The sequence below is a fragment of the Kluyveromyces marxianus genome, chromosome 1 (assembly GCF_001417885.1).
Source record: "Kluyveromyces marxianus DMKU3-1042 DNA, complete genome, chromosome 1".
NCBI classification, from domain to species: domain Eukaryota; kingdom Fungi; phylum Ascomycota; class Saccharomycetes; order Saccharomycetales; family Saccharomycetaceae; genus Kluyveromyces; species Kluyveromyces marxianus.
In genome coordinates, this window is record NC_036025.1 from 187,547 (window position 1) to 201,989 (window position 14,443).

Genomic DNA, 14,443 nt, shown 5'->3' on the forward strand with positions numbered 1-14,443 from the left:
ATAATAAAAGCTAAAGATATATCACTGAATCCTATGCTCGGAGGGCAATAAATGATTTCATTTTGGTATTACAGGGTAATAAACGTCACTGGGCCGTTCTTACAACTTTGTCACGTTTTTCCTCCATTGTCATGCTTCTTTATGCTGGTGTGCCTTTAATAATTGAATATGCAAAGAAAAAAAAAAAAAAAAGGAAATAATATAAACGTTATTTGCATGTAATGCAAATTGCGAATAACAACATCATTTTACAATAGGAACTTAGTAATTTCGAAAGTTTAATTCACTTCTACACACATACTCCACATGTGTAGTGGCTTCACCAATTAGGGTTTTTTGGTCATCACTGTTAGTGTTTGGTTCTAGGTTCATTAAAAAGTCAAAGCATAGTTAAAAAAAAATGGTTGTTCATCGAAGAGATTCAGCCGTGTATTCTCCTTCAGGGTCTCATCCTGAATGCATTCCCATGGAAATACGAGAAACAACCTCTCAGAAGTCAAAAGAATCCGATGTGGAAGTTCAGTTTACAGAGACAAAGAACGGTAGATTCCCTCCACTATTTTCAGGATTGGTGCATGATGTCAAGGATAGACTCCCGCAGTATTTGTCTGACTGGAAGGATTCATATGACTACAGAGTGATACCGTCTGTTTTAGAGACATATTTCAACAATTTACTACCGGCTCTTGCGTTTGCCCAAGACTTATTTGACAGAACAGACAATTCGTATGGGGTAAACGAGATTTTACTATCCAGTGCATTAGCGGGACTAGTGTTTGGTATATTTGGCGGCCAGCCGTTGTGTATTGTTGGAGTTACTGGTCCGATTAGTATTTTCAACTATACAATATATGAGATTATCAAGCCTTTGAAGATTGCCTATTTTGGTTTTATGTTCTGGGTTTACATATGGTCGATGATCTTACACTTTCTGCTTACTGCAATCAACTCGGTTTGTCTCTTGGAATATGTGACGTCATTCCCTTGCGATATCTTTGGTTTGTTCATTAATGTGGTTTATATCCAGAAGGGAATTCAAATCCTTATCAGACAGTTCAATGACAAACATGGAAACGAAGATTTAGCCGCTGGTTACGCCTCTATCATGTTAGCATTGCTAATGACCATATTTGGAGTGGCATTCAAATTTTTCAGACTCACTCCATTGCTTAACAGCAGACTCAGATATTTCATATCAGACTACTCTACAGCTTTGTCTGTCATATTCTGGTCAGCATTCATCCATTTTGGTGGGCTTTTGGACTCTGTAACGTTCAGAAGACTTCCAATTTCCAAGGCATTTTTGCCTACGTTGCACAAAGGAAGCAGAACTACATGGTTAGCATACGAAAGCATATCGGTTGGCCATGTCTTCTTGGCACTACCTTTTGGATTGATCCTTACAATTCTATTCTACTTTGACCATAACGTCTCCTCATTGATGGCCCAGAGGAAAGCTTATAAATTAAAGAAGGCTTCAACATTCCATTATGATTTCGCCCTCTTAGGCTTAACAACAGGGATATCCGGTATCCTTGGAATTCCTGCACCAAATGGGCTTATTCCTCAGGCTCCATTACACACGGAGTCTTTGCTTGTCTACGATAACGATGGTAAAGTAGTGCGTTGTGCCGAACAAAGGTTCACGAACACCGTTCAAGGACTGATGATTTTATGCACAATGTGCAGACCCTTTTTAGTTTGCTTGGGTCTCATACCACAAGCAGTTCTCTCGGGCCTTTTCTTCATCATGGGCATTCAGGGCATCATCGGTAACGTCATCATCGCTAGGATCTGGTGGCTTTTTACAGATCAAGAGAAGAAAAAAGATAGTAACGCATTGAATCATGTCAGCTTAAGAAGCCTTCTCAAATTCTTATCACTCAGTTTGGCAGGATTTGCAGCAGAATTCGCTATAACAAATACAAAAGGTGCAATAGGGTTTCCTATAGTGTTGTTACTAACAGTTCTTCTGTCCCTTTTGTTCCCCAAGATATTTCCGTATGCAGAACTAGCCATTCTCGATGGTCCTGTTTGCGAAGATTTCACCCTCAAAAACATCCTTCCAAGAAACCTCATGAAATATTAGTACATATACACATATACTCGACTGCTACATTTTAGGCGTATATACATTGCTTTTAAGTGATAACATCTTAGTCACGGGATCAGTTTTTTGTTTCAGTCTGTTTTTGTTTACGTTTTTTTGGCCAAAGATTATCACATAGATAGAAAAGTGATGAAAATAAAAGAGCAATTCTACACAAGAGCTTTGAATTCTTTAAGATGAAGCAAGTTGCTTAACGCTCTGATATAAAGACAGATTTCCTGCTGTATATAGGAAACATCGACCAGATACCCATCAGACTAGTGGTCTAAGCCATTTTACAAAGAGTGATGATTCCTCCACCAGTGGACCCAGCCTTACTGCGGGAGCATGCATACGCCGACACCGGCAACTTGGAAATCGTTCTTAACCCGAAAACCTTCACCGACTTTGGTGGGTTCAAATCGATCGAAAAGTATGGGTTGGGGTACTTCAACTATATGTTTGCATTAGATAAACGTGTGACGGAAGTTTCTATTAAGGATATATTACGCTGTCACATATACAAGCATTTTAATTTTTACTTCGTTATCCTGGTAATGCTCACCTTGATGTGGCTTCTATCTTTGACGATATACGCGGAGTCGTTAAAAGAGAAGATCAGCTTTGATTTAGGCAGATCACGCTCGCACAAGAAGAAGTCCGGTGAAATTTCATACGATCATGTTCAAGTTTAGATATGGCTGGCTAGCAGACTTAAATTTTGAACATAGGCTCATATCTGAATATATATGTATATATATATATATATTTAGAAGTATAGATTATCAGGTTTTCACAAAAGGAATATAATTTAAGGAGCAAAGCTCAAAAATAAAAAAAAAATGCTTACACTAATGGTTTAGCATCTTCAATCCAAGTTTCTCCCTTGAGTTCTGGGATTGGGGTCAAAACCTTACCAGTGTTGATGATGTTTCTAACGTTTTCGACAACGAATTCCTCCATCTTTTGGATAGTTTCAACGGAATGGGTACCCATATGAGGCACACCAATAGCGTTTGGCAAGTCTAGTAATTCTTGTGGAACTTGAGGTTCGTGTTCGTAAACGTCAAAGCCTGCTGATCTGACCTTACCGGACTTCAATGCCTCGATCAAGGCTGCTTCATCGATGACAGCACCACGAGCTGTATTCACAATCACAACACCGTCCTTCATCTTCTCGATAGCCTCCTTGTTAATAATGTGTCTAGTCTTTGGGTTCAAAGGGATGTTGATGGAGATGACATCGGACTGACTCAACAATTCGTCAAACGAAACGTACTCACAACCATTTTCCAAATCGCTTGGCAATTTGTTTCTGTTATGGTAGATGAACTTCTTGAACCCAAATGGCTTGAGTCTTTCCACAATGGCACGACCAATCCCACCTAGACCTAGAACACCAACAACCTTGCCTTCTGGGTCGTGTCCTACTGGCGCACCAGCCGCAGTTGGGTGCGATGGCCATTGACCCTCGTACATCAAACGACGTCCATGCTCAAAGTTTCTCAACGCACCCAACATCAAAAACACATGCGTGTCGGCGGTGGAATTGTTAACCAACTCTGGAACATTGGAAATTTGCACCTTGCGCTCAATTAAAGGCGCTGGGTCGATCTGATCGTAACCGGCACCGTTGTGACAAACTGCAACCACAGATGCAGGCAAGGCTTTGGCCAACTCAGCATCAAATCTACCGGTTTGCTTGAGACTCTGCACGTTTCTCGTGATGATTTGTGTCTTAGAAATTGGCGACTCTGGGTCTTGGCATTGCTTCAAGAATTGTGCTCTTGTAGTGGAGGGATCCACTGTAACCACCTGCGCAATCTTGCCAAGCTCTTCCCACGCCTTTTGTGCATACTTAACACCTCCAAGTCTCAAAACAACAGGTTTAGACATCTTTCTCTAATTACTTTCCTTGCTGATCCAGATACCTCACCTCCTTACTGATTCATATCAATCCCTTTATACGCGCAATTGAAACCATCCCGCACCTTACTCCATTATTTCTCATCTCTTCTCTTTATATATCCCAAAGGCTTACATAAAAATAATACCTATCGTAGGAAACTGTCTTTTCAGATAAAGGCAGCAAGAAAAGCGATACGCCCTTTTTACGGCCGAGACAGGGTTGCGGTTGCAGTTGTCAGCACGGCGGAAATTTACGCACAGTTTGACTTGGATAAAACTCAAGATTGAGGCCCGCAACTGCAAGGTAAACAAAAGACCGGAGCTTCTAATCAGGGAGTTGGTCGTCCCCGTCCTTAATCTTGGCACCCTCGATACGCTTTTGACGGGATTCATGCCATCTGTTATACCTAACTGTGCTTGTTGCTTGTCTGTATCTCCGGGAAACGGCATGCCTCTAGTCGAACACGTTGACATTTAATTTACACGTGATCGGGAGCATTTTTTTTTTTTAATTTTTTTTTATTTTTCATGTTTTATAGATGGTCGGGTAACATCTGGAGATTCCCTAGGCGAGAAAAACAAAAAAAAAAAACAGAACATGAATGAATAATTAATATGGACAATGAAATTGTATATACGAAAACTAAGATAGAATACATGCTAGTTAAAGGTTTAAGTGGTAAAAGCTAGAGCCTGAAGCTTAGCTAAGGCAAACCAAAGCTAGCTGCACATTTATCAGCAGTATTCAGAACAGTACTTAATAGGTTTAAGCGGAAAATCATAAACTATTGGGCTGGAAGAGGTGTTGTTGATTTGTTTCTTGTTTGTTTGAATAGATACAGAAACAATTGTTGCCATGGTCCAGATGAAATCTACACCCAAGACTCCGGGTTCATATCCTGCAACGGAGCAGCAATTTGGCCCGCAATTCAAAGTGGCGCACCAAAGAGTACAGATAGATGTGGATCTATCGAAAAATTGCATTGTGGGGACGACAGAGATGATTATCATGCCCCTAACCCCTCACCTAGAATACATTGCATTGGACTGTAAGAATATGAGAATAAAGGATATTATATTTGAGAATAGAAGGCTGGATAATTTTGTTCACGATGATCCGTACAAAAAACTGTCTGATTCATATTTGAACAATCTGGAAGATGACGTACTATATAATAACAACGGGATAGAGCAAAGTCACTTGTTAAGGAAGAAGTTTTCAGAATTCAATCATAATCCGGAGGGTTCATCCAAATCTCAGCTATTAATCAAAGTTCCATCATCGGTCAAAATTATGCCCCACGACGTTAACACTCTTGCCGCATACTTGGGAAACTCCGTAGGCGCGCCAAACATAACACCATCGTTGAAAAACACACCCTCGACTTTTCCAGGAGACACAATATACACGCCTTTGACACTTCGAGTCGACTACGAGCTGGATCATCCCCACACTGGTGTCTGTTTTGACACGGTATCCTCTGAACCACACCTATGGAATGCATACACAACAAATTCAGAATTGAACAGCTCCGTTTCGCATTGGCTACCATGCATAGACTCCTTGGATGAAAAGTGCACTTGGGAGCTAGAAATATCGGTACCTAAACGTGTCAAAGATATAGGAACAACGAAGGTTGTTGGTGCGAGGAATCTACGAAAGAGAAGCAGAAGGGATAAACGGTCGAATATGTCTTCTGGTGCAGTAGATGATGACGACGACGAAGACGAGGAAGAAGATGAAGAGGATGAGGAGGAGGAAGATGGGGCGGCGTATAACGAGTTCATGAATTCTGAAATAACAGTTGTGTGTTCTGAAATGGCAACAAAAAAAGTGACTGCACATCCTATGGACATGGCTAAAAAGACGGTTTCTTTCCAAATCTTCACACCTGTTGCCCCCCATCATATCGGATGGGCAGTTGGTGCATTCCAAGTGCTTGAGCTTCCTTCCATTCTTCATGCAGATGAAGATGATGACATCGATGAACTAAAAATGCATCAGCAGGAACAAGCTTTGGCAGATGACACTCGTGATGAAATCCCAATTTTTGTTTACACTTTACCCACTCCCGATATGGATGAGAAAACGGTTCTCAATTCAACACTAGTATGCCAGGAAATAATGGACTTCTATTCAAAGGAGTTTGGTTCTTACCCATTCACATCATACTCTCTTGTTTTCTTGCCCACATTGACTGCAGAGTATATGGACTTCACAAGTGCAACCTTTTTTAATTCCAGGATTCTTTACCCACCTGACGTCATAGATTTGATCTTTCCAACAACCAATACCCTTGCATGGGGGCTAGCAAATCAATGGTCAGGGGTGAATATCACTCCCCTGGAACTTAATGATCTATGGTGTGTTATAGGGATGGCAGGATATATGGTCTCCCAATTGATTCGAAAACTTATGGGTCTAAACGAGTATAAATACAGGATCAAAATGGCAGCCGAAGCCATTGTGGAACAAGATTGGGAGAAACAACCGATCGGTTCATATTTTGATTCTGCGTCATTACCCGTTTCAACAATATCTAACGATCTAAGCTTTATTAAGCTAAAAGCTCCAATGGTTCTGTTCATCTTGGATCGACGTATGACAAAGACCGAAAGATCCTTTGGTATGTCCCGTGTCCTCCCAAAAATATACCTTCAAGCTATGTCTGGCGAATTAACAAATAATTCTCTTTCTAGCGCCCATTTTCAAAGGGTCTGCGAACGAGTGAATAAAAACAGACTCGAGACATTTTTTAAGCAATGGGTTTATGGATCCGGTGTTCCTATCTTTCGTATAACTCAAAGATTCAACAAAAAGAGGATGGCCGTAGAAATGGGTATAAGACAAGTTCAGATGCAGGAATTGGGTGTAGGGAAGATCGTTGGAGAAGAGAATTTTCATTCTAGTGCTATGGAGTATCTTCGGGATCAAGAAAAATACCCCACCCAAGTATTTACAGGTTCAATGACAATTAGAATACACGAAGCAGATGGCACTCCATATGAACACATCGTTGAACTAAAAGATGTCTTTACTAAACTAGATATTCAATACAATACCAAGTACAAAAGGCTTAAAAGGCGTAGAAAAGTTAATAAGGTTACCAAAGAAGCGAAGGATGAAGTTAAAGAAGATATGAATGACGAGGATAATGGTAATGAAGACATAGTTCTAATCAACTGCATGGGTGATGTTTTGACCAGTAAAGATGACTGCAATAAATGGAGTTTAACAGATCCTATCACAACTTCAGAAGGTGATGATCTACAACAGCAGAACGAAGCATTTGAATGGATTAGAATTGATGCTGACTTTGAATGGATTTGCAAGGTGCACATTAACCAACCCGATTATATGTTTGCATCCCAACTACAACAGGATAGAGATGTCGAAGCTCAAATTGAAAGTGTCAGATTCTTTGAAGATCTGATAATAAACTCTTCGTCTAATTCTCTTGTGTATTCTTCAATCCTAACCAGAACAGCAATGGACCCTAAGTACTTCCATGGTGTTCGTGTAGCTGCTTGTAGAGCTCTCTCCAAATTTGTGATTAAAAATAATGAACCTACAGAATTCACTGGGGGACCGCGGCATCTCATAAAAATATTCAGAGAGTTGTTCTGTTATAATGATTCCAATATTCCGAAAAACAACGATTTCTCAGATTATCAAAAATATATGTTACAGAAATCAATTCCTAAGTTTCTTGCGTTAGTAAGAAATGATGAGGGTGTCTGTCCATCATTTGTCAAGCAGTTCCTACTAGATGTAGTAAGGTATAATGACAATTCTGGAAATATCTATAACGATACATTCTACGTGTCTCAATTGTTGGAATCCCTTGTTAACTGCACACTTTCCGATGTGATAGACGAAAATCATGTTCAAGAAGTCATGAATGAGATTCAACGATTCTATAACTTAGATCAATGGATGCCGTCGTATCAACATTTGATAGCCACAACGATTAAAACACAACGATTAAAACTTTCAGTGCATGGCCTTTACCATTACGACAATTTTAGTCAATTATTAAGTTCAACTATTTTAGACAATCAAGGCGATGAGCGTTCAACTGTCTGCCATTCCAGGGACGGTAAACAGGATGCTGTATTAGAAGATTTTAAAATCCTACTTGTAATAGGTGGTATCAAAAATAAGGAAGTCCTCAAATACTTTTTCGAAAATCTCTGTTTCCACCCAGATCCATATATTAGAACAAAGCTTGTTGATGTGTTTATTGGTGCAATTGACTTGATATCTGCAAAATTCCACATATCTGATCTTGAAGATGACATAGAATATATGATAAACGAGATATGTCCATCGGAACCTGACATGGCTTCCGGATCTATCGTTGTTGAAGATTTCACAAAGGAAATCGCGCAAAGAAAGGAAACACAGATGAGGTCGTCTATACACGGTATGATATCCTTAATAAGAAGAAGATTCAAAGATTATCAACCACTTAGAACAATTTTGTGGGATGTTCTCCATTCCCCATTGCTCAACGTATACCAAAGAAAACGATTATTCGATGCAGCTAATGTCATATACCAACTATATGATGCATACAACATTACTTTACCAACTCCAAGAGATAAAAAACTTATTTGCAAAAATATTGGTAACAATCATGTTGTTATTAAAAGAGAGGGAATTCTCAAAGTTCACATTGCACCATTGAAGCTTAAGTCGGAAGCTAAAACAACACCAACTACAATCAAAATCTCTTTTTCCAAAAAGACTTCACACAAAGCTGCTGCCCCTACCGCTACAACCGCCGCTGCGATTACATCTTCCCCTGCACCAAAACCAAAGGCTAAACCCTCTTCTGTTGCAGGGAAAATCACAAAAGTCGGTTCTCTTCCTCTTAGATTTGTTAAAATATCTACTGCAACTAATTCAGTTCATGTTTCAGCCGTTCCTCATAATCCAAACGTCTCGATTGTGAAATCCACTAGAAGAATATTATCTGTAAAATTAAAGCTCCCCCCAAACTCAGAACAAAAGAAAGAACATCAGAAAAACTAAAGATGTTTTTAGGGAAAACTCAAACTCTTAGCAAACCTTACAGAAGCACAAAATAGTACATTTATAGACTGTTTGACATATTATAGTTATAGTTAATGCTTAATTAGACGATTATTCCCACAACTCTATATATACCGGGTAACCTCATGGGATTCAATTTTGATTTTTTTCGGTAAATCGGCCTTAATTTTTAACGATGATTGATAATTGACCTCGGTTTGTTTGCCAGAAAGACAGATGTGGGAGTAGTATGTTTATTGGTAATTAGTCTATTACCATATACAATTTGGTTCATCGTGCGAATAATGCTACGGCTTTCCACATGAAATACATATTATGCTTACTTTTGCTGTTCATTGGTCGTAACCTGGCAGAACAAGCGGTTAATACTGACTCCAAACTGGATGTTCTCGAAAACTCTTTTAAGCTGCAGAGTGTAGCAACGCCAGCGAAAAACGGTTCGAATATATCGATACCTTCGTCCCACCGAGTTTCTCCTAGTATTAGTTCTGAGACATTGAGCTCTCAAATTGACTCTCGTCCCGAATTTTTGTCGTTTAATGAATGGAACAAGGAGAAACTTCGACAAAAGAAGGCGGTACACCAGGATAGGCCTCAGAGGCTCAAGTTTGATAACTCTAATAGTGGAGAGGTGATGCGTGATGAGTTAGATATGGATTTTGAGATTTTCAATGAAGAAGAACCAGAAGGAAAGGTGTATAAGGATAAGTTCAACTATGCGTCTGTCGATTGTGCGGCTACTGTAATTAAAACAAACTCTGAAGCACAAGGAGCTACTTCCATTCTTTTTGAAAATAAAGATAAATCGCTTTTGAACCCATGCTCTGTTTCCAACAAATTTGTTGTTATAGAATTGTGTGAAGACATTTTAGTTGAGAGCATTGTGATGGCCAACTTTGAGTTTTTTTCGAGTACTTTTAAGACAGTCAGATTCTCTGTTGCAGAACGTTTCCCGGTTCCAAAGAATGGATGGAAAGTTCTTGGTGAGTTCGAGGCAGAGAATGTTAGAAACACCCAAGAATTCAAAATTCCTAACCCAATGATATGGGCAAGATACTTGAGAATTGAAGTACTCTCTCATTATGGCGATGAATTTTATTGTCCTATAACTTTAATCCGTGCCCATGGGATTGCGATGATAGATGAATTTAAGATGGAAGTACAAAACTCAGGTGCGGAACTCGAGGAAATGATTCCAATTGACCATGTTTCTGCGATTGAAAAGGAGAAATGCATGATTCCCAAATCCTTTGCAACTAACAATATGTCAATCAATTTTGATCTTGACTTCAATTATCAATGCTTAGCATCATTAAAACATATGGATTTCGATGAGTTCTTTGCTGGCCACAGAAACAATGAGAATATAACACGGATTAAAGAAACTTCAGCCTCAATGCCTATAAATACTGAAGAATCAATCTTCAAGAATATCATGAAAAGGCTTTCTGGTCTAGAAACCAATATGACAATGTCTATTTTGTATATCGAAGAGCAGAGTAAACTTCTCTCAAGATCCTTCGATGAGTTAGAACTCTCTTATGCTCAAAAGTTCGAAGCCCTTATTAATGTTTTTAATGAAACCATGAATATGAATCTTGAAAACCTTAACCAATTTGCTTCGCAATTAAGAGAAAGTTCTCTAAAGATTGTTGAAGAACAGAAGTTGACCACAGATAAATTTTTGACAACAACAATGAAGAAAGTAGATGATTTAGAGACAGCTTACCGCCAACAATCTAGAGTTTTGTATCTAATACTGTTTGGATTGATAACATTGATCATCTATATATCTCTCACAAGGGAATCGTATTTTGAAGACCATATGGTTGATGATGGTTGGTATAGTGAAGGTTCTTCTCTAACGAAATTGAAGAAGAACATTAAAAGGTCTGTTTCTGAGAATAGTCATGGTCTTTCATTCGAAGTGAGCACTTACTCACCTATATCGTCGGATTCAGATTTTGATGATGATGATAGTGTAATTATATCCAATAAGTAATATAAGCGCTTGAAATTCAGTATATGGGTTTAATGTTCAATATTAATATTATGTTTGTTCTTAAAGATTGAAATAATTTCCAGTAAATCACAGTAGATATAGCTTGTACGATGAGTTAACCAAAAAAGGGAAATACGATATAACATTTAATGCATTTATGTACCTTTTAATATGAATAAATACACTAATATTTAATCAAAAACGAATGAAATAGAGGAGAAGATCACATTAATTATATGGAAGGCTCGAACTCCAGAGATATGCAATTTCTTAAGGGTGTTGGCAAGGATACCGAATGGTTGTCTTTTTTTATTGTGGAATCAACCACATCAATTTCGTGATCAAAAGAAGACACATTTGATAGACTTCTGGTTGCAGAGAAGACTGACGCGGGGGTCCATGGTGATCTATTTTCTGCAGAAGATGATGAAGTGTTGAGATTACAAGAGGATGATGAGTAAGTTGAGTCATTAGAATCAACCTCTAATATCTCACTTTGTAACTCACTTGTCACATTACTGTTCGTATCTTTATATGCCGCGATTGAATGATCTTCGTATACTGGTGTTTTCCGTTGCAATTCCAATCCAACCATCAAATCCGTAACGAAGTTTATCTGATCAAGTAATTTTCTTCTATCATAAATAGGATTGAGCAAGGCTTGTGTTAGTTTGCACAATTGAAGGTATGTGTCGATATTATTAGTTGTATACGATGTAATGTAATCTTGTAAACATGTCTTTTCATATTTTGCTCTCAACGCCCTTGGCAACTCCTTATTTGAAGTTATAGGCCTAAATATATCATTCAGATAGAGCAAACAACACCTTCTTATATCGATATGTGTATTCTCATCAATTTTCAATAGTGGGGCGCATATTACTGAAAATAAGTCGTCCATGTCATTACTTTCATCGTTATCATCATCATTAGATTCCTTGTTGACGCGACAGGGGTTAGAAAAGAAAGTATCATCACAATTGAGACCTGAGAAGTCCAACAAAAGATCAGATATATGTTTTTGAAAGCTGGTGTCTTGTAGCAGCACAGATGCCAACACTATGGCGGAAGCAGCTCTTACCGAAGAAGAAAACTCCATATAGTGTTTATCGTAACAAGACAGTTCAGCAAAAAATATAGAAAATATCTGCAGCATGGACACATCCTTACACGGCCATATCATTTCTGTTTCCCTGAAACATAACTGAATAGCATCGAATGTCGTGAAGCAAGTCCGTACTTCCCAATTGAGTGTGTTAAGTATATGTGATTCCATCTGCACAAACATGTACGAGTCATATATGTTGGAGCAAGCAGCTACCAATTGGCGTAACGATGGCGTACGAGATTTTTTGTCCTCGAATTTAGCAGCTATCCAGAGTGATGTTGTTGTAACCAATTGGTAATGTTTCTTGTGTACTATTCTCTTGGATGAGTATCTATCCATGATCTGAATAGCCAAAAACAACACTGGTTCAGAAAGCCTCAATGCACTGTGTAGATCCACCAGAAAGTCCAGTAGATATGGCCTCATGTACCATTCAAGCTCAGGCTGATTATCTATCATTTTAGCACTGGGACAGTCATACTGTTGCAGTTCCTGGAAGTACACTAGTAGTTCCCTTTCATAGTCCTTAATTGAAGCTTCGCAAGCATTCGATTCCAATTGAGCCAGCAATGGGTGATATGGTCTTGCTCTTGGTCTAGATCTAGGTGGTCCATAACTAATACGGGGCCTTTCATTAAGAAGCATATTGGTACGCTCTTTATATATCATCCTATGCTTTATAGGAGGCATATATCAAGCAATGAAAAAAAAATACTATGTAGATATAACAGCAAGCACCTAACGAATCTAGGCTGCCACTAAACCAAGTTCACTAACTCACTAAAGAGTGTAAACTATTGCTTGAAGTCTGAGGTCACAAACAGATGTAAATGAAGGAATATCCTCTCTCTACAATACTATTATATCCTCTGAAATATATAGCATATTATCTAGACTATCGAGTTAAGTCTAACTGTTATATCCAGCTAAGTGAAAAAAAAAAAAAAGCATCCCGGACAGTAGTATGTCATATGGCCAAGAAAAAACACTACTATACTGATCGCGATTTGTCTATCAATCCGCCTCTCTATCGGTATAACCATGTCCAACCAGGGATTTTCAACAGGTAAGTTTATTCCTGTCACTTAGCAACCCCACAATCAGAACCTATATCCATTCCTTCAGCAGGAATCCTCATCTCAGTACATCCCACCCTACTAACGCTATTCTATACTACAACTAGAAATAATTTCTTTCCCGATGCCGATTGGCCCTACGCTCCATTACTCATACTGGAAACTGACTCCCTCTTCCCGAGAAGGGCCTATACGCCTTGTTACTCTATTCAGACGTGTAAAGCCACAGGATCTCTTTACGGCGATGGTTGTCACTTGTAACCAGCAGGCGTTTGTCACTTTTTTTTTTCACTTTACCATATCAGGTAAATGGATTCTGCTTGTCGACAAGTAATTGCAAGACAAGAAGAGGCAGGACAATGACTGGAACTCTATGTACAGCAGCTAGTGCTGCTAATTGGTATGGGAAGGGGAGGCGTGGTTGAAAGAATGAGGAAATGGTGTCAAATCAGGATTGAATCCTGGGCTTGAGGTGCATTGCTCCGTTCTTGAGCGGAATAGTGACAGCCCAATACAGTCTTGATTTGTTGTTGCTTTTCTACACTGCTTTTTTTTTTTATATGCAGTGATAGTGGGGCTCTGTAACGTGTGTGTAGTAACAAAAGATGAAGAAAAAGCACTATACTTCCAGCTCACGCAAGTATGGTACCGTTCTACGTAAGTTAGATCTATTTCGAGCACGCGGGCCACCTGACAAAGTTTCTCTTTGTGTAGTTTTTTCGCTTAGCTCGGGGAGACAAGACACTAGACCGCCCATGACTGTGTTGAAGACGCCTCGTCATGTGACCGAAAAGAAACCATTGCCCTATGGAGTCGAGAAACGATTAATGATGGATTTGATATAGTGATCCAGCGCTGGGTGCCTGGTATCTTAGGCACATTCGGGGGGGTCATCGGGACCAGGCTCCGAAATATTGCTGCCGAACAAACACAGCATACTCTTCTTGCCTGCTTGTAGATTCCCTATACAACTGCTATTACTACTACTACCACCAATACTTACTCTATGCACTTGCTTTTCTATCTCCCCTATGAAATTTGCTTGCTGGTTTAAAATATTTCGTTTCGAACCTCAAAATCAGCTTTTCAAATCGAAGGTTTGGAAGGTCGAAACGAGAAAAGTTCATACATATTGATGCTGCTACCTGCATATCCTTTTCAAATGTCACTTATTTAGGACCGCAAAACCAACGCTACCTTG

General features: G+C 39.1%; 6 protein-coding genes across 6 annotated transcripts; 4 read left to right on the forward strand and 2 right to left on the reverse strand.

Moving 5' to 3' along the window:
- Positions 1-400: 400 nt before the first annotated feature.
- On the forward strand, positions 401-2,089 carry BOR1 (Bor1p; the record flags this gene model as incomplete). The annotated part of the gene is made up of 1 exon (XM_022822670.1): positions 401-2,089. The coding sequence occupies one exon, from the start codon at positions 401-403 to the stop codon at positions 2,087-2,089; it is 1,689 nt and encodes a 562-aa protein (XP_022673633.1).
- A 308-nt stretch (positions 2,090-2,397) lies between these two features.
- Positions 2,398-2,784, forward strand: KLMA_10096 (uncharacterized protein; the record flags this gene model as incomplete). Its single annotated transcript, XM_022822681.1, has 1 exon — positions 2,398-2,784. One exon carries the CDS (start codon positions 2,398-2,400, stop codon positions 2,782-2,784), a length of 387 nt encoding a protein of 128 aa, XP_022673634.1.
- Positions 2,785-2,935: 151 nt separating this feature from the next.
- Positions 2,936-3,985, reverse strand: GOR1 (glyoxylate reductase; the record flags this gene model as incomplete). Its single annotated transcript, XM_022822692.1, has 1 exon — positions 2,936-3,985. One exon carries the CDS (start codon positions 3,983-3,985, stop codon positions 2,936-2,938), a length of 1,050 nt encoding a protein of 349 aa, XP_022673635.1.
- Positions 3,986-4,853: 868 nt separating this feature from the next.
- TAF2 (transcription initiation factor TFIID subunit TAF2) lies at positions 4,854-9,035 on the forward strand (the record flags this gene model as incomplete). Its single annotated transcript, XM_022822703.1, has 1 exon — positions 4,854-9,035. The coding sequence occupies one exon, from the start codon at positions 4,854-4,856 to the stop codon at positions 9,033-9,035; it is 4,182 nt and encodes a 1,393-aa protein (XP_022673636.1).
- A 322-nt stretch (positions 9,036-9,357) lies between these two features.
- On the forward strand, positions 9,358-11,058 carry SLP1 (Slp1p; the record flags this gene model as incomplete). Its single annotated transcript, XM_022822714.1, has 1 exon — positions 9,358-11,058. One exon carries the CDS (start codon positions 9,358-9,360, stop codon positions 11,056-11,058), a length of 1,701 nt encoding a protein of 566 aa, XP_022673637.1.
- Positions 11,059-11,290: 232 nt separating this feature from the next.
- CCN1 (G1/S-specific cyclin CLN1) lies at positions 11,291-12,856 on the reverse strand (the record flags this gene model as incomplete). The annotated part of the gene is made up of 1 exon (XM_022822725.1): positions 11,291-12,856. One exon carries the CDS (start codon positions 12,854-12,856, stop codon positions 11,291-11,293), a length of 1,566 nt encoding a protein of 521 aa, XP_022673638.1.
- Between the last annotated feature and the right edge of the window lie 1,587 nt (positions 12,857-14,443).